Raw genomic sequence first — 18907 nt, 5'->3', positions numbered from 1 at the left:
TATACCCATGTTTTAATTTTTTAGAGGCTATACATTAGAAATTCTAAAATTGAGGATAAAAATTAACCAAATCTTTAAAAAAAAAAAATGTCCAAAAATGCAATCAATGAGTGACTGAAAAATCCAGAATAAATTTTTTAGCACATTTTGCAATGATATATTCTTCTTTTAAAAAAAATTATCTCTCCTATTTCAACTCTCAATTGGACTTTTATCCAATCTTTTTTAAAGCACGAATATCGAACTTCACACTTGAAATTAAACGTCCCTATTCCCAGCCTCTTGGCCCTCTTTTAAGAAAATAAAGAATCAAAGTCCCGACCTTATCTTACCATGTGGAGATGGTAGTCAATGGAGCAATCTCCGGTGATTACAAACTTCGAACTTAAGAAGGACACTTTCAATAGAACTTTGTGCCACGTTGGCAATGATATTGCTTTATTTAATTTTTCAAATTTTGATATCTAAATCAATTAAGAGAACGTCTAAAGAATTGCCTTTCTTATGGCACGAAAATGGTTTTCTTGACGAAGCTGAATATAGTGTGCGTGACCAAAAAAAAAAAAATTACTAAATTATCAATTATTTAAATGTCTTGTTAAATTTTCCACCACTTAAATCAAACGGAGCTAACGAAAATGCTGTCAACACACTTTTTGGACCAGATTTAAGGCCTTATTTCATTATTTTAAGTTTTGGAAAAAAATTTGGACTTTTATGATTTGTTTTCGAATTTCTAATTAATGTAATATTTTATAAACCAAAAAAGTAATGGGAGAAGTTACTTACTAGGAGTGAGCATATCAGACCATCAGGATGGGGAACCGTCCAAACCGAATCAAACTAGTCAATTTGGTCCAATTCTAGGGACATCGATCCGGTTTCTAGTTTCATAAAAATAAAACTAATGATTTTCAATCAAATTCCTAGTTTCGAGGGGAATCGGACTGACTTTTTTTTTAAAGATATATTTTTTTTTTATTTTTTTTAAAATAGCAATAAATCTTAAAATTATAATAACTCTAGTATTTTTTGTTTTTTTTTTTTTTTTTTTGGCTAATTGATTATTTCCAATCCTAGGATTGTCCATTCCGATCCCCAATCCCAAAAAAAAAAAAAAAAAACTGGTCCTCTGGGTCCGATTCCAATTCTTAAATAGAATTGGATCAGATTGGATTAAGAACCGATTATTCTTATTACCTACTTAGCAAAAAGTTACCTACTTGAAAGTTGAAATGAAAGGAACCTCAACCATCAGCCATTTAATTTTACACATCAAAATTGAGATAACTCGAAATGCAATTCAATAATTTTCAATTACGTCTAATGCCGGTAGTCACCCACGAGTTACTCGAGTGCTCGATGAATATTTTCTTTTATATCTATATGTATAAAAGTAAGGCTAAGAACAATCTATGATAATTTCGGAAAGATAACGGGTACATCATCATAATACCGATAATTAAGTTCGATTTAAATAGTAAACAAACGAAAATCACCGAATTGAAGAAATTAGACGCTAAGCCAGAAGCCGTTCCCAACGGCCTAATAACCGAATGTTCTACAGAATTCTCTAGGCTTCTAGAAGGAATCCCAGTAGTGACCTGGAACCGTCTCGAACCTCCCGCGCCATCCCCTCGATTCTTCTCGAACTTCTCCAAACCGCCAACCTATAAATACTCCCCCCTCCCCACCTCCTTCCTCATCGATCCAAACTCCGATCAGTAGCTCTCCACTTCAAATCGATCTCTCGAAACCCTAATCAATCTCCTTCCTCCAGCTTCACCGACCGAGCAGCAGACGCGCGACGATGGATTTCCGCCTCACCGGCCTCGAGTCCCCGCTCTTCGCCACCCTGCACCACCTGATGGACGTCCCCGAGGAGGCCGAGAAGTCCGCCAGCGCCCCCACCCGCACCTACGTCCGCGACGCCCGCGCCATGGCCGCCACCCCGGCCGACGTCAAGGAGCTCCCGGGGTCCTACGCCTTCGTCGTCGACATGCCCGGCCTCGGCTCCGGGGACATCAAGGTCCAGGTCGAGGACGACAACGTGCTGGTCATCAGCGGCGAGAGGCGGCGCGAGGAGGAGAAGGAGGGCGCCAAGTACCTGCGGATGGAGCGGCGGGTCGGCAAGTTCATGCGGAAGTTCGTGCTCCCGGAGAACGCCAACACGGAGGCCGTCTCGGCGGTGTGCCGCGACGGGGTGCTGACCGTCACCGTGGAGAAGCTGCCCCCGCCGGAGCCGAAGAAGCCGAAGACGATCGAGGTCAAGATCGCCTGAAGCGGGCCCGCGGAGCTGAGCTACGGGTGTGCCGATGAGGATGCTCATTGGGAATGAAGAATAACGATGGGCGTGCTTTGCTTTTAAGAAGGTTGTTCTTGTGTTTTGCGCGCGGAACTAGCAGGTTCTTGCGCAGGTGCTATGTTTTTTTTTTTTTTTTTCCTTTTTTTTGGGTCGAAGCGCAGGTGCTATGGTTAGTAGGCTATGCGTTTGATGTTTGGCTCGTGCTTATCATGAATGAATATCGGTGGATGTGTTGTATTCTGAACTCGTTCGTATCTTCTTTTGCCTGATCTTACTCTTCATGAATCGTAATCTCGACATGGACAAAAGCAACTTAAAATGGCACGTTGTGATCCTTCTTGCTTGGAAATGCGTCGTCGTCGATGTGGCAATTTCATTTCTTCATGACTTCGTGAGATTTGCTGTGATTGCATTGCCTTGAGTCAAATTCTCATTGCTCGGCACAGAGTTTCGTTATCCGAAATATTAAATTAGAGCCACTCCATGTTTTTCGGGTTCATCCGATCCGAAATGAAAAGCAATGCTCACCGGAGAGGCCATGATATGCACTTGATTCAGCCCGTTCGCTAATCCCTAAATGCCTATCAAATGGAAATCCTAAACGAGAAGGCTCCACGTAATTTCCAGCCCTGATGTTCTCTTCTGACGAGTTCGCATTCCCTGTTCCCGAAAAGCATTTGGAGAAAAACCGGATGAAGGATTTGACAATTCATTCTATTGGAACAAAATCGGAACCGAAACGCTAGAAGATGGATTCAATTGGAGAAATTATATGACCAGAAGCAGTGGGAGACAACCCACTACGCATGGATGACATGTTCTTCAATAGTCAGTAGTCACCACTGAAGAACAGAACATATTATCAGAGGAAGAGCAGGGTATGTGATCCGTGACTAGCGATGGTATGCCTACGGTCATGGACAGTTGTTTACTCATACATCCATCTACTGCCTAAAGAATCGTATGTGAGCAGATGCTGCTGTGGTGCTTTCACTCGTATGTGAGCAGATGCTGCTATGGTCCTTTCACTCTTCCAACTGCTCCATAGGTGAGATTAGAGAATGCTGCAGTTACTTTACGCTCCATGCAACGTCGTTTGTGGAACAAAAAGTTGCTGTTAAGGGATATGGTACTAACAGAAAAGTACAATATTCACCTCGAATAGAATCTTCTCCAGGCCATCACGACATCAAACACTTCCAGATTTAGTCCATCAATAAGTCGCCTCAAAGTAGGAGAAAAGAAGGGAGCAGGGAGGAGCAGCAGCGAACCTCATAGACAAACCAGTCACAATTCGGAAAATAGACGAGAGAATAAATTCTCTCGAGTTTAAACTCTAGAGGTGTTGAATAAATGTTAGAACACTGTCATGTAACATAGTGATGTATCGTTTCTCCCAAAGAAAGTGAAAGAAAAGAGAAGTTGACTGGGGTTGAACCTGGGTAAAATACAACAGGCTGATTTACTATTTCAAAACAAGAAATTCCTGTACCCACTTCCAAGGCTTATCTACCTACTAGAATCTTCAGATGGTCAACACAACCCTTACGAGTATCATGTCGCCTAGCCTTGTGAGTTTATCTGATTTAGAAGAAAGCCATACATCCTTGAGAGAGATTTCCTGCTGTATGGTTACTGACACCACCAGCATGGCTGCTGTGCTCCAAGGTTCCATAAGTTCACAAGAAAATTTCTAGGATATCCGTAAAGAAATTAAGTGGTCACTAAGTGAATGTCCTCCCGATAACAGTTCCTCTTCTCAGCAGTTATTGGCGCACACGAATAATACAAAAACCCTCAAGGAAAAACAAGTGATATCACCTTGAATATTCATCCAGGAGCCACAAAATCGAAAGCCTTGGTCAGGAGAGCAACCCAGAAACCACTACATGCTTGATACACTTAATTTCAGTTCAGGCCTAGAATTCACCAAGGCAACTACCTTTTTATTTTACATAAGTGGACCTTGCAAAAGAATCGATGCATCAATACACAAAATCGTCCTTATTTTTCACTTTTTTCACCAATGTTGATTCTTAAGGGCTTCTGTCGACAAAACAGATACAGAAAAAGAGACTCCCGATAAACATAATGCCATTGCTTTGCCGAAGAAATGAGCTTCACAAACCCCTAAACATGTCTCTAGAATTCCTAGTTTAGAAAACTCTGCATCATCTGGAAAAAAGACATTACTAAAGTAGCATAACGAGCAGCACTGCCCCTGCTTGGACCTCTGCACAAGACCTTTCAATCGAGTTCCTCATTTTCATGCTTGGTGCAGTGACAAATGAATAGTCACTTACTTCTTCGTTCATTAATGTTGTCCTGCCTCTAATTCCATGAACCAGCCTCTTCTTTCTCTACTATATTAAATAGACACCACTTAGGAAGAATTAGAATAACTTGGATATCTAAAGCAATCAAACAGGTAAATCATTTCCTAAATCAAATGACAAATTACTACCTCAAAAAATCACCATCCAAGTTCAATATCTTATCGCTCGACACATCGTCAATCTCATGAATTAGTCTCTGCACCATCCACCACGCTCGCCGAGTCGGCCCTTGCGGTGCTGTCGAGGGCTTCAGCTTCCAGGAACCGGCTCAGGTGCTTGTCCTCCAAATGTTCCTTCACAACAGCCCCGAAAATCAAACAGAAAAAAGAAAAAACTTGCAATTCACGGCAAAGTACAATCAACATAAAAGGAAATCGCATTCTGCAAAAGCAAGAATCACGAGGATTACGGAGAGGCAAGCCCTGTACTTCTGCCACTCGGCGACGCACTCCTCCTTCTGCCACTGACCCTTCACGAACTTCTCCGAGTACCACCTGAAGACCACCGAAAGAAGCCATTTTGAGGGGGGGTTTAGGGTTTTAGCCGGGGGTCTTGACCGATCGGAAAACTCAAAAATTCATGGTTTTTTTCAGTTGCCTGCGCCAATTCGAGGCTTTACCTGTTGAAGCAATTGTGGTAGGCGGCTCTCAGATCGGCGCAAGGCGACGTCGATGACGGAGAAGAAGAAGAAGATTTGGGCTTCTTCTCTCGGATGATCCCCATTCGTCTTCCCAAGAAATCTTCAACGTAGTTTTCCAATGAAGAAGGAAGCTCGCCCTGTCTTGTTCTCTCTAAAGTGAGAGAGAGAACTCAGGTGGGCCCATTGTGGGCCTTCCGTACTCGTTCGTGGCCCACTTCAAAATATTGGGCTTTTCGATAGGAAGCCCAAAACCTTTGGAACAAGTAATAGAATACTATCGACCAAAATGAGGGGAGACTCGCAATCCGACTGGAGGGTTTTGACCTTTCTTGGGGGGAAAGGGAAGCACTAGCCACTGGTTTATGGTTGCTTGTTCCATTTTGATTTAGATAAAGAAATCGCCATCTGTGACTGCTTTATGTGCATAAATATGTTTATGTTCAGCCATTTCGTTTTTCACTTAAACCGATGTTTTTACAAGCTATAAGGAGATGCTGGCGAGTTTTACGGACAAACAAGATAACTTACAAAAAGGTCAAAGCATCGAGACCATGACTTTCGGCAAATTCAGTCAGAGCATGTATGGAAATGAAGTAATTTTATAAAATCCAATGCCCGATTCGACCAATTTCATAGTTTGGCTATGTCATGATACTTCTAGTAAATTCAAGTGTGAATTGAAAAAGTAAATCAACAAATGGTTCTCACATATTAGCAAACCAAGTTGGAAAAACACTGGTGTGAGAGCGTCATGACTGCACACATCAATGGCTGCACATGCTTAAAGGATGATCTAGTCCTTAAGATGATGAATGAAAGAATTTACTATTATTGAAATGAGTAACTTCGTGGGCAAGAAACAAAGAACCCGGTGTTAAGGGAAGATTGTAAAATATGCACAAGAAGTAAGGCTGGCCTAGGTCAGAGATAGAAGATGACTGGAAAAAGTCGAAGCACCAATATTGTGACTTCATCAAATGCATTCTAAAAGTATGTATGGAAAAGAGGTGATTCTATAAGATATGAGGCCGGATTTAGTCCATTTCATTGTGCGGGAAATTTGGCTATGTTGTGCTCCTTCTACTAAATTTAAGTGCAATTTGAATAAGTACATCAATGAAAAGTTGTCATTGTGTTAGAAGGGTTGTAATAGAACTAGAGAGGACATATTAGCAGACCAAGTTGAAAGAAACTTGCCATGAGAGAATCATGACTGCACGCATCAATGGCTGCACATGCTTTAAGGATGATCTAGTCCTTAAGATGATGAGTGAAAGAATTTACTATTATTGAAATGAGTAACTTAGTGGGCAAGAAACAGAGAACCGGGTGTAATTGGGAAGATTGTAAAATATGCACAAAATTAAGGCTGGCCTAGGTCAGAGATTGAATAAATAAAAGATAAAATTAATTAACTAAGCATAAACAACCTTGATGAGACAATATGGTACCACATTTTGACAGATTTTAAAATGCAAAAGTTGGGTAGGAGCATCTCATGCCTGGTACTTGAACTTGAGTGCTTGTCAATCCCACTTATTCTAGTACTTTCACGGGGAGATGGAGAAGCAGTACCAAAATAGGAAGCAACCCAACCTCCTCAAGCAAGAAGAGATTGAGATTTTTCCTTTGCATTTGTTCCCGTATCTTCCTTAGTCATTATCGTACCCTCTTTTAAACTAAAGTTGTCTTAACTCTTTAATTCCTTTCATTGCTTTTACTCTTGTGGAACCATATTCCTTGCAAACGTGAACTACACATTGGGTTTGGAAATATCGTCCAAAAATTCTAAACCAATTGCTTTTGTAAGGTGGTCAATTCAGTCATAAATCTTTTAATTGTGCTAATTTAGTCCTAAACTTTTGACAATTTATCAATTTAATTATAATCTTTTAATAATTTATCAATATAGTCATTCGGAGATTTCCAACCAAAACTATCCGAAATGACTATATTGATAAATCGTTAAAATGTTACTAAATTGGCAAATCGTCAAAATATTTAAGAATGAATTGCCCAGCGTATGATAAGTTGAAGACTTAATTGGCACATTTGAAAGATTTATGACTGAATTGACCATCATATAATAGGTTTAGACCTTTTGAACAATTATTTCCATTGGATTTTCAAGAAAACCTATGTTAGAACAATCATTCAATGGCAACTAGTAATTGTTTTATTTTTATTTTTCTTTTTTCTGTTTAGAATTTTATCTTAATTGACATCAAGGAAGAATTTTGGTTTCAATATGTGTTTGATATGTCCTTTGTCTCCATTTGCATATACATTCATTCGGCTTATCATGCCTTCTTGTCAACGTAAGGAATTAATGGACGGACCACCAATTTATGCATGAGCTCATGTTTTCTGGATTTTCTATTATGTTTAGTGTACAATTATGTCTCAAGGCGACTAATGGATAGTTGATATCTCTTAAATTATTCATTGAAGTAATCATAAAAGAATAATTAGTGGCATCCAATACATTTTTCATAATGATCCTTTTCATTCACGACAAAACAAACTAAATTTCAATCAACAAATCAAGTCAAATGATATGTATCTCATGTAATGACGTATCTTCCAACAAGATTATTCAAAATCCGAATAAGAGATCATTAACAACGAATGTGAATTAGAGAGAAAAAAAAAATCAAAGCTTGTCAAAATAGAATATATATATATATATATAAGCATGCAAGCTCACGGGACTTTTGGCATGCCAGCCAATGTCAGAAAAACCTTGGGCTAATTCCTTAAAAAAATCATCAACTTTATGTTAAATCTCAATTTTGTCACGATATATATATATATATTTGGGTTAATACCCTAAAAAACCCCAAACGGGGTACACTTGCAACAAATTTACCCCAAACTATTTTTTTGACCACCAAAAACCCCAAACCCAGGTATACCTTTGACAAATTTACCCCAAACGGTACACTTGTGACAAATTTACCCTATGCTTTGGTTTTCGTTAAATTTTATTCTCAAATTATTAAGTTAAATGACACGTGACGGTTAACCGGTATACCAATTTAGGATTTTACGCTCTATTTATCACAGTTTACAATTTTTATGATTTTTTTGTGGTATTAATCCAATTTAGCATATGGTATATTTAACAAAAAATTACCAGTTTAGGGTTTTTTACAATCGGATAAATTAGTTTGGGGTAAATTTGTCATAAATGTACCAGTTTATGGTTTTTTTATAGTCAGTCGGGGTAAATTTTTCACAAGTTTACCAGTTTGGGGTTTTTTATGGTCAAAAAAATAGTTTGGGGTAACTTTGTCACAAGTGTACCAGTTTGGGGTTTTTCAGGGTATTAACCCTATTTTTTTGGTCTTGTAAAAAACCCTAACTTTTACTCTAGTGTCAAATTTAACGATGCATCCAAAAACCCACTGACATCTCCAATATTATCAACATTAGAAGGTTCCAATCATTCTTCCCAGTATGAGGGTGTTGATGAAAACGTAAATTTTGATAATGAACTTCTAATTGGTTTTGATGTCAATTTTGAATAAATTAGTGGTGAATTTTAAAATGTGTGGGTAGAATTGGAATTAGAGTGTAAGTTTGAAACCTTTTACGAAACAAAAAAAAAATTTATGGCAAAATTGAAATTGATCTTGAAATTTGGAGGTTGTTTTAGGAATTTCAATTGCGAGACTTACAGTTATAAAACTTAGGAATTAGTACATTGGAAGTTTTAAACTTTTTAATAAAGTGCAACTAGTTCTAAAACTTTTAAAAAATTTAATTAAATTTTAAAACTCATCATGAAAATACAATCAATTCTTAAAACTCCTTCAATTGATTAATTTTTTTTATTGTATTTTGACGATAAGTTTTAGGATATTTTGAAAATTTTAAATTCGATTATATTTTTGTTACAAGTTAAAAGTTTTTTTTTTTTTTTTTTTAGGGTTAATACTAAAAAAAATCCCAAACCTAGTATATCGTGACAAATTTATCCAAAATTATTTTTTTTAAATGAAAAACTCCAAACCGATACACATGTGACAAATTTATCCCGACTAATTATAAAAAAAAAAACCCTAAACTGGTACATTTATGATAAATTTACCAAAAACTAATTTATTCGACCACAAAAAACATTAAATTGGTAAATTTGTAACAAGGGTTAATATCCTGAAAAACCCCAAACCGGTACACTTGTGACAAATTTACCCAAAACTATTTTTTTGACCATGAAAAACTCCAAACTGGTAAACTTGTGACAAATTTACCCCAACTAACTATAAAAAATCATAAATTGGTACATTTATGACAAATTTACCTTAAACTAATTTATTCAACTACAAAAAACCCTAAACTGGTAAATTTGTAACAAATATACCCTATGCTAAATTGAATTAATACCACACAAAAATCATAAAAATTGTAAATTGTGACAAACGGAGTGTAAAATCCTAAATTGGTATACCGGTTAAGCTGTCACGTGTTATTTAACTTAATAATTTGAGACTAAAATTTAACAAAAATTAACATAGGGTAAATTTGTCACAAGTGTACCAGTTTGGGGTAAATTTGTCAAAGGTATACTCTTTTGGGGTTTTTGGTGGTCAAAAAAATAGTTTGGGGTAAATTTGTCACAAGTGTACTAGTTTGGGGTTTTTCAGAGTATTAACCCTTGTAACAAATATACCCTCCACTAAATTGGATTAATATTATAAAAAATCACAAAAGTTTTAAATTGTAATAAACGGAATGTAAAATTATACAAGCCAATTGTCACGTGTCATTTAATTTAATAATTCGACAATAAAATTTAATCAAAACTAATATAGGGTAAATTTATTACAAGAATATTAATTTGGGGTAAATTTATCAAAGATATACTAGTTTGGAGTTTTTTGTGGTCAAAAAAATAATTTTGGATAAATTTGTGGTAAATGTACCAATTTGAAATTTTTACAGGAATTAAATTTTTTTTTGAACAGTACAAGTTGTAATTTGTAGGACCCAAAACTTACCTCTATAAATTTCCGCGGATGCTCATCTTCTGTGCTCATTTCGAGATCCGCTGAGAGAAAGAGAGCGCGTGCAGAGACTGAGCTGCGACGTCGCCGCCGCAACGGAGATCCGATCGCCGCCGGAGATGGAGCAATTCAAGGGCCAGCCTCGCCTCCCCAAGTTCGCGACGCCGAAGCGGTACGACATACGGCTCAAGCCCGACCTCGCCGCCTGCAAGTTCGCCGGCACCGTCGCCGTCGACGTCGACGTCGTCGGCGAGACCAAGTTCATCGTCCTCAATGCCGCCGACCTGACAATCCGGGACGGCACCGTCTCGTTCACCTCCAAAGCGTCCTCCCAGGTGAAGCGTCTCGATCTCCCCGGCGTTCCGCGGTGGAGAGAGAATCGCCGTATCGTGCCCTGTCTAGGCTTCGGTCGCGAGAGATTTCGCGAAATCGTAGCTGATTTTGTGGGGGAGCGATCGCTTGGTTTTGTCGTGAATTTATTCATCTAAAGCAAAGAATACGAGTTTACGTGCCTAAGACGTAGCCTCTGGGTAGACGTTTTTGTTCAATTTTATTTATTTATTTTCATTAAAAATGTGAACTTTTTTGGGGAAGGAAGGAGGTTTGCGACGTGTTTAAGGATAGCAGGAAGATGGGCCTTTCTCTGTTTGTATGCGACTTGCGATGTTGCTTCTTCAAAGTTCTCGTTTTGATTTTGGGTTGGTTAAATGGAGTTTTGATTTGATTTATCGGTTCCCTTTCGTCTTCTGTTTATTCAGCATGTAAAATGGCATCGTTGAATTTATTTTCTAATGATGAATGCATTTTAATTTGGAAAAAAATTAAAAAGAGAGATTATGGGTTGGCTAACAGTGAAGACTGTTGTTGTGAAGTTTTGAGATTTAAGTTTCTATCTTATTTTATGTTACTTGGTGTTTAGAGGATTTGGTGTTGTAAAGTGACTTGATGATATTGAAATGCTGAGCAGGTGTTTGAGCCTTGTAAAGTGGACTTGTTTGAGCAAGATGAGATATTGGTTTTGGAGTTCCCCGGGACGCTGCCCATTGGGCTTGGAGTTTTGGCTATCGGTTTTGACGGAACTCTTAACGATAGGATGAAAGGGTTTTACAGAAGGTAATTATTTCCAATAAAACGCGAACATGATGATCTTCAGCATTATCTGATCGTGGAACGGGGATTTTTAAGCGATTGGGATGCTATTTAACCAAAGGATGACTAAGCTTCATGCCACCACTTGCCTCCTCTGCTCTCTTTTTTTATAAAATTTCATTGGTTGTCTACCCTGCATCATTTGGGATATCACTGTGCTGTCTTCTATTACTACTTCTGAATCTATCCCTGTCTTCTATACATTGATCTAGAGGTACTTAGTTCTTTTGAATGAATTACTGAATTTTGAGATGCTAGAGCACTGTTAGTATTCTCACTAATTTCTGATTTAAATGAATATGTTTTACTTAATAATTTTGTATGGCCAATTCACTCACTTAAGTTCAAATATACTATATGCAGTACTTATGAGCACAATGGTGAGAAGAAGAATATGGCGGTTACTCAGTTTGAACCAGCTGATGCTCGGCGATGCTTTCCTTGTTGGGATGAGCCTGCGTGCAAGGTTCTTATCTTTCCTTTACATGAGTGGTTTATCTGCAACTGTCCTACCAATCTTCTCATGCATACCATGGTGGTACAAACCTTTGAGGGAGGTGTCATTCTTTTGTTTAGATGTTTGATACACCCTCAATAGTTCCGCTAGTTTGGTCTATATGAGGTTACCAATCTCTTTAATGATCTGATTTTATATACTGTTTTGAACTTCATGAAATGTATCTTTTAGGTGGGCATTTATTGATGTTACATGATGAGTTCGCTTGACTTTGATGAATGGTGTGACAGGCTACATTCAAAATTACTTTAGATGTGCCATCTGATCTAGTGGCTCTCTCCAACATGCCGATTGTTGATGAAAAGGTTGAAGGACATGTTAAGACAGTTTTTTATCAAGAATCGCCCATTATGTCCACATACTTGGTTGCAGTTGTCGTTGGGTTATTTGACTATGTCGAAGATCATACATCTGACGGTAAAGTCACTGATAATTGCTCTTCTCTCTTAAGAACTGCTGTTTATCTAGTGATTAGTGTGGAAAGCCTTGTGCACAAGGAAAGCCTTTTAATTCCATCTGTTTTGTCTAATTGTCTGTATATCTGCTACATTCTTTGCAGGAGTAAAGGTGCGGGTATACTGTCAAGTCGGGAAGCAAAATCAGGGAAAATTTGCCCTAGATGTTGCTGTCAAGACGCTTGTATTATACCGAGAGTATGTTCCTATCAGAGTAGTTTGCATTTGTTAGTACTCTTACATTCTGAGCACTTATGATCATTGTCTTTAGTTGACTATTGGTAAATTGAATGAAATCCAGGTACTTTGCTGTGCCATACTCTCTTCCAAAACTGGATATGATTGCTATCCCAGATTTTGCTGCCGGTGCCATGGAAAATTACGGTTTAGTTACTTATCGCGAAACAGCTCTACTCTATGATGAGAAGCACTCCGCAGCAGCTAACAAGCAGAGGGTAATGTAAATTACAATTTGCCGGCTACCTTTCACCATCTAGTTTGGCTGTTCAAAGTTGGAAAGTTTCATATGTGTGGTTGCTGATTTGCATAAACATCTGATACTTTTGTCGGGCTTCTTTAAGGTTGCTACAGTTGTAGCTCATGAACTGGCTCACCAGTGGTTTGGTAACCTTGTTACCATGGAGTGGTGGACTCACCTGTGGCTAAATGAGGGATTTGCTACTTGGGTAAGTAACCTTGCTTTGTTGTTTTGTCCTTTATTTTGCTATCGTGCTTGTTTGCATGACATGTGCTTGGCTTAGGTGAGCTATTTGGCTACCGATAGCCTGTTTCCTGAGTGGAAAATATGGACTCAGTTCCTTGAAGAATGTACTGAAGGGCTGAGACTGGATGGGCTTGCTGAGTCACACCCCATTGAGGTAAGCATAAACATCTTTTCCTTTTCAAAAGATATCCTTGCGCAGTAAGCATTGAAGTATTTGAATTGAAGAGACTTTTCCTCCTCAGGTGGAGATTAACCATGCTGGTGAGATCGATGAAATCTTCGATGCAATAAGTTACAGAAAGGGTGCATCTGTGATCCGGATGCTTCAAAGCTATCTTGGTGCTGAATGTTTTCAGGTAATTCTTGTTATGCTCAGCTTATGATGATCTCTCAGTAACTGCCCAGAGGGTTACTTATTGAGGAGGTCTCCAAGACAAAAGTGTAATATCTGCTGCTATATAATTTAATCAAGAGGATAAGTTAGTTGCTGACGTGATGCTGATGAAGACATCTAATCTTCAAATGCTTCACTAGCAGTTTCACTGACTCGAGCAGAAACAATGTCCAGTAACTCAGTATTAGACTCTCAACTTGAGTTGGATTTTGCTTCACTTTTTTGTGCTCTGGACTTGATGAGACTATAATATTCATGAGCTACTCAAATCATTTGGGATTGACTTCTTTTTGCTCAATATTGTTGCCCAAACAAAGCCTTCATTTAGATGTAATCTCAACTTATGTTCGAAATATTAAATAAAATACTCTATATAATGCACATTCTACTTAGGTGTGAGAGCACTCAAGCTTGCAATTTACCACATATGGTAATGATATCCTTTGACAATTGTATTTTGCTGGCCCCCAATCAGCAAATGCACTATGGCTTGATAAAACTACTGTGCTGAGTCAATTATCAGATGCTCTAACATTAAACTCCTGGGCCTGTAATGATTCTGTTTGATTTATTTAATATAACAGATTTAAGTTGATGAGATTAAACTGAATATGTGAAATAAGGAAGATTCTACAACTCGGTCTTTCATATCTTCAGTTAGTTTGTTGAATTATGGGTTCACGAGATGAACTTGCTAACTAAATCATGATCTATCTAAATCCTTGTTGATGTGAATGTTCTTACGCCATATCTTGTTACGTATAGTACACTTTCGTTTCAGATATTACTTGTATTGGATTTTCCTTGATATTTAACATGGACATCTATTTTTTCTGTTTGTGAAAATAGAAATCATTAGCTTCATACATAAAGAGGCATGCTTGCTCAAATGCAAAGACAGAGGACCTCTGGGCTGCCCTCGAGGAGGGATCAGGTGAACCCGTGAACAAGTTAATGAATTCGTGGACCAAGCAGCAAGGATACCCTGTGGTTTCCATCAAAATCAAAGATGACAAGTTAGAGTTCGAACAGGTTCTACAATGTTATAATTCTTTGAAGTTGAAGTTTGTTGTCTTGTATATTACCAATCTCCATAGAGTGAACCAGCTCTAAAGTGACATAACTTTGATGATAATGGCAGTCACAATTTTTATCAAGCGGTTCCCCTGGGGATGGACAGTGGATTGTGCCAGTAACATTTTGTTGTGGCTCATATGATGCGCGCCAAAGTTTTCTGTTGGAAACAAAATCCGCATCTATTGATTTAAAGGAAACCGGAGCTTGGATAAAGGTCAATGTGGACCAGACAGGTTTCTATAGGGTGAAGTACGATGAAGACCTTCAAGCCAAGCTAAGATATGCCATAGAGAATGAAATTTTATCTGCAACCGACAGATTTGGTAACTTTGTTATTTCTTCCTATATTCGAACATCTTCTACGCGCCCCCATTTTTCTTCTCTCTGTCCAACCTAAAAGATCAGCGTAACCAACTTATGTGATGCTTGTAACAGGTATACTGGATGATTCCTTTGCTCTTTGCATGGCTCGCAAGCAGTCTTTGACTTCTTTGGTCACTCTAATGGCTGCTTACAGAGAAGAACTTGATTATACTGTGCTATCGAATTTGATAAGTGTATGTTCTGCTGTAACAGGATTCTCTCTTTATATGTATATATTGTGTGTCTGAACTTGGATTGGGTGATTCTCACTATGGATTCTTGTTAAGATAATGCTATCAAGACTGATTTTACTTCCTTCTTTGCCAGGTAAGCTACAAAATTGCAAGAATTGCTGCAGATGCTACTCCTGAATTAATGGATTATATTAAACAATTTTTCATCGGTCTTTTTCAATACTCTGCAGAGTAAGTTTAGTTACTTTTATGAATCTAGCATAGCCTTATTGTAGAATTTCAAATTTACATTTTACATCTCTTACACCATGATAACAAATGAACCAAAACAAAGACGCTTGTTTGGCTGGGTAAATTAAGTTCATTTCAAGAAATTAGATGGCTTTGCCAATTTTCACCCGGATGACTTTTATCCTTATGGTGGATTCACTTAAGTAAGAGCACTGGAAGAATGCTGAATTAATGCTTGAAATTTCTCATGATAATTATCTTTTCCACCTTTATTTCTCGATGAGTTAACTGGAAAACCATCTTGATGATTTCTTTCGAGTTTAATTTGTCTGGTGGTCATTGGATGTGTAGTGAAAAAGTTGCTTATGTAATATTAAAGTTTCAAGAAATTCTTTTAGCCGTTGTTGGAATGTTAGTGAAGTTTTGGATTCTGGACTATCTAATGTTCTAAAGAAATTGTTTTCTGTTAAGTTTTTAGTCAAAGTTGTGATGGTGAAAGTGAGGCTCTATCATTGTCTTTATTTGCTGCAATTTCCTGGCAGGAAGCTTGGTTGGGATGCCAAAGAGGGTGAGAGTCATTTAGAAGCTATGTTAAGAGGACAAATTTTAACTGCCCTGGCAGAGTTTGGAGATGAATCCACACTAAAGGAAGCGAGCAGGCGCTTTTATGCATTCTTAGATGACAGGAGCACTCCTCTTCTTCCTCCTGACATCCGAAGGGTTGTGCATCTGTTACCTTGTATTTCTTCATATTCTACAGCTTCTGAACCCATTCTTTTACCTGTTTTTATAGGCAGGCTACGTGGCTGTGATGCAAACTGCGAATGCATCAAACCGATCAGGTTTTGAATCTTTGCTGAGAGTCTATAGAGAGACTGACTTGAGCCAGGAGAAAACCCGCATTTTAGGTATATAATGTCATTTGGATAAGTGTTGCAACCGTCTGATACTCCCCTAAAATCTGCCTACTTTTTGTCTTTGTAGGTTCATTGGCCTCTTGTCCAGATCCTAATATCATCCTTGAAGTGCTCAACTTCATATTGTCTCCTGAGGTACTCTGGCTTGTGTACTAGTTGAATATACCTTCATAATTTTCTCGAAGCCTCCTTTGTTAAGTTCACCATGCGTTGATCTAAAAGGCAGAAACTAAAACTTTGCACCTTTGGTTTTGATTAGGTTCGCAGTCAAGACGCCGTCTTTGGGCTTGCTGTTTGCAGGGAAGGACGTGAAACTGCTTGGACTTGGCTGAAGGTAATTCTGTTATTGCCAGTGGAACATATTGAATACTTATTTATATCCCTTAAATGAATCAATGATGCTCTCATTGGGTCTGAGCTAATACAAACTAGATTATTTTTTGCTATTGCAAAATCCACAACTGAAACAAAGAATTGAGAGCATGTGTAACTCTTAATTCTTCTTGTGTTGCTTGTGGAGTTTTTGCTTGTACCAAATATCATTTGATGCTTTCTGCGGTATCTGATCTGGCATTCTTCTCTATTATCTCAATCATTGATTGCAGGAACATTGGGAAAACATTTGGAAAACATATGGTTCTGGGTTTCTTGTCACGCGGTTTGTTAGTGCAATTGTCTCACCGGTATGTAATCCTATCGCTTGTGTGCCCATATGTGTTCGTGTGGGTTCAAACTTTTCTAAAGCAACTCTCTCGTGAAAAGCTGCCTGTTCTCAAGGATTGAAATTTTTTTGTTTATGTTATTTTTCCCTTATGTTTGAATTTATGGGACAAACGTGGTCAATTGACAATTCCTTGAGTTCCCCTGCTTTTTCATTATTTGTCCAGTTTGCAACATTTGAGAAAGCCAAGGAGGTGGAGGACTTCTTTGCAACCCGCTCGAAACCTTCTATTGCAAGGACACTGAAGCAGAGCATTGAGCGGGTGAACATCAATGCACAATGGGTCCAAAGCATTCAGAAAGAAGAAAATCTTGCCGAGGCGGTGAAGAAGCTGGCGTACAGGAAGTAGGAGGGTTGTGTCTTTTTTTATGATTTGATGCTTCACTGCTTGTAGGGTTGTCTCTTTTTTTATGATTTGATGCTTTACTGCTTGTCCACAAAACATTTAACATGACATTTCATCTGTGTCTATCCTGAACTTACCTCAATAGTTGCGAATGCAATAAAGAAGCTCATCATTCAAACGTGCGAATGTTCAATCCATTCTGCCATTGTCTCGAAGGGCAAGATTTGCCGTTCTCAAACGTCCATTCTCTCGAGGAACAAGCAAATTACATTTAGGTCTAGCTGAGCCGTATATTTCTTTTTACCTTTTGATTAGCCAGTCATAAATGGCTCCTGATACAATCATCGTCAAAATCAGTAACCTAAAATTCTTCCGGTCCGCACCGCGAGAAACCTCAGGTGGTGTGTTATTCTTCTGGTTCGCACCGCAAGAAAACCTGTGTTATTGCAGATGAGCACACTGCTAAAACATCGAAGAAATTGACTTGGACAGCGTAGCTGTCGCCGCACATGTAAAGCAACCTAGGTAAAAGTCTGGCATTGTGAACACGGAAGAGCTTAAAAACTTCTGAAAAAGGTATTTTGTAATAAATGGGCCCGGCACAATCCAACCCAAAGCCCATCTAATTTGGCCTTACGCTCCAACCGCCTAAGAACAAAATTAAAAATTAAAAATAAGAAGAAATAAGAAAGGGATTAACCAGAGACAAAAGGAAAGATGAAAGAGAGGCTTTCGACAAAGGGAGAAGATACCAAACAGGGGGCAGAGAAAATTTTGTGCATACACGTTCAGACGTCTCAATAAATCAAAATAACTCCGATTCGCAATGTCTGGCAAGCATTCAAGCCCTGTTTCCATCTAATCGGAGGAATTTTCAGATTTAAAAACTATAAATTCAGAGCTATACAAATTCTCAATTGTAGGGTTCAATTTAGGAATCCATAGTTTTAAATCTACGGATTTTAAATCTTCAATTAGAAGCCTACAGTCTCAAAATATGAGATTGAAAGAATTTAAGCCCGACGATTATAAACATTCTAAAATCAAGAAACAAGTTTGTTGTGAAATGACGGTTGTCTTAATTTTATAAGCAACATCGAGAAGTCAGTGGAAGAAGCGTAAGTTCCAAAATCCCAAAAGCAGCTAGAAATCCTAACGGGGTATTAATTTTGCATATTTACACTGCCCCCTAAGGGATAAGGAAGCAAAGAACATTTTGATAGTCAAATATATCGAGAGTATGGGTTTCCCATAAATTCCCAAGCCTCTCTGAAACCTTGGAAGGTTTATAGGGAATGACCCCAAACCCAACCCACTTCTGCAGACCCACTATCCTTATACATCCCGGCTAGACGGTTCATCACTTAACCCGGCTTCCATACTTACCAAGAGCGAGGATCGAAACCCTCATGCTCGGAAGGAGAACTGGCCAACTGAGCTAAGTTTTGTACAGTGGAAAAGTTGGTTAAGTAGCTCCATGGTTAATTTTGCCTAAGGAACAGTTATTTATGCATCATGCCTACATGTCT

General features: G+C 38.3%; 3 protein-coding genes across 6 annotated transcripts; 2 read left to right on the top strand and 1 right to left on the bottom strand.

Annotated features, from left to right (window-relative positions):
• Positions 1-1693: 1693 nt before the first annotated feature.
• On the top strand, positions 1694-2549 carry LOC104437870 (17.9 kDa class II heat shock protein). The gene has a single exon (XM_010050921.3). The coding sequence runs from the start codon at positions 1811-1813 to the stop codon at positions 2279-2281; it is 471 nt and encodes a 156-aa protein (XP_010049223.2). The 5' UTR covers positions 1694-1810; the 3' UTR covers positions 2282-2549.
• A 1063-nt stretch (positions 2550-3612) lies between these two features.
• On the bottom strand, positions 3613-5418 carry LOC104431170 (uncharacterized protein At4g33100). 4 transcript variants are annotated; one of them, XR_005549947.1, is made up of 4 exons: positions 5261-5418; positions 5051-5135; positions 4721-4934; positions 3613-4603 (listed from the first exon to the last, which is right to left on the bottom strand). XR_005549947.1 is itself a non-coding variant. In XM_010043849.3 (3 exons), the coding sequence occupies exons 1-3, from the start codon at positions 5362-5364 to the stop codon at positions 4824-4826; spliced, it is 300 nt and encodes a 99-aa protein (XP_010042151.2). In that variant the 5' UTR covers positions 5365-5418; the 3' UTR covers positions 3613-4823. The 4 variants fall into 4 exon arrangements, 1 of the variants encoding a protein (XP_010042151.2); XR_722778.3 differs by having other exon boundaries at positions 3613-4668; positions 4770-4934; XR_722779.3 differs by having other exon boundaries at positions 3613-4665; positions 4770-4934.
• A 4893-nt stretch (positions 5419-10311) lies between these two features.
• Positions 10312-17564, top strand: LOC104437868 (aminopeptidase M1). The gene is made up of 19 exons (XM_010050919.3): positions 10312-10625; positions 11258-11403; positions 11803-11905; positions 12187-12373; positions 12516-12609; positions 12713-12866; positions 12993-13097; positions 13173-13289; positions 13378-13491; positions 14379-14561; positions 14671-14929; positions 15042-15163; positions 15297-15394; positions 15937-16114; positions 16188-16302; positions 16379-16446; positions 16571-16645; positions 16917-16994; positions 17199-17564. The coding sequence occupies exons 1-19, from the start codon at positions 10410-10412 to the stop codon at positions 17379-17381; spliced, it is 2595 nt and encodes an 864-aa protein (XP_010049221.3). The 5' UTR covers positions 10312-10409; the 3' UTR covers positions 17382-17564.
• The last annotated feature ends 1343 nt before the right edge of the window (positions 17565-18907 follow it).

The sequence above is a fragment of the Eucalyptus grandis genome, chromosome 3 (assembly GCF_016545825.1).
Source record: "Eucalyptus grandis isolate ANBG69807.140 chromosome 3, ASM1654582v1, whole genome shotgun sequence".
Classification (NCBI taxonomy): Eukaryota; Viridiplantae; Streptophyta; class Magnoliopsida; order Myrtales; family Myrtaceae; genus Eucalyptus; species Eucalyptus grandis.
This window is presented reverse-complemented; position numbering and strand designations above follow the sequence as displayed.

Bases quoted from the DNA above. Each gene is read 5' to 3' on its own strand.
- LOC104437870 (XM_010050921.3), top strand. From the start codon at position 1,811: ATGGATTTCCGCCTCACCGGCCTCGAGTCCCCGCTCTTCGCCACCCTG.
- LOC104437868 (XM_010050919.3), top strand. From the start codon at position 10,410: ATGGAGCAATTCAAGGGCCAGCCTCGCCTCCCCAAGTTCGCGACGCCG. The intron at 16,447-16,570 runs GTACTCTGGCTT...GGTTTTGATTAG, and splicing joins ACTTCATATTGTCTCCTGAG to GTTCGCAGTCAAGACGCCGT. The intron at 16,995-17,198 runs GTATGTAATCCT...TTATTTGTCCAG, and splicing joins TTAGTGCAATTGTCTCACCG to TTTGCAACATTTGAGAAAGC.
- LOC104431170 (XM_010043849.3), bottom strand. From the start codon at position 5,364: ATGGGGATCATCCGAGAGAAGAAGCCCAAATCTTCTTCTTCTTCTCCG. The intron at 5,136-5,260 runs GTAAAGCCTCGA...GGTGGTCTTCAG, and splicing joins TACCACAATTGCTTCAACAG to GTGGTACTCGGAGAAGTTCG. The intron at 4,935-5,050 runs GTAATCCTCGTG...GCTGTTGTGAAG, and splicing joins AGTACAGGGCTTGCCTCTCC to GAACATTTGGAGGACAAGCA.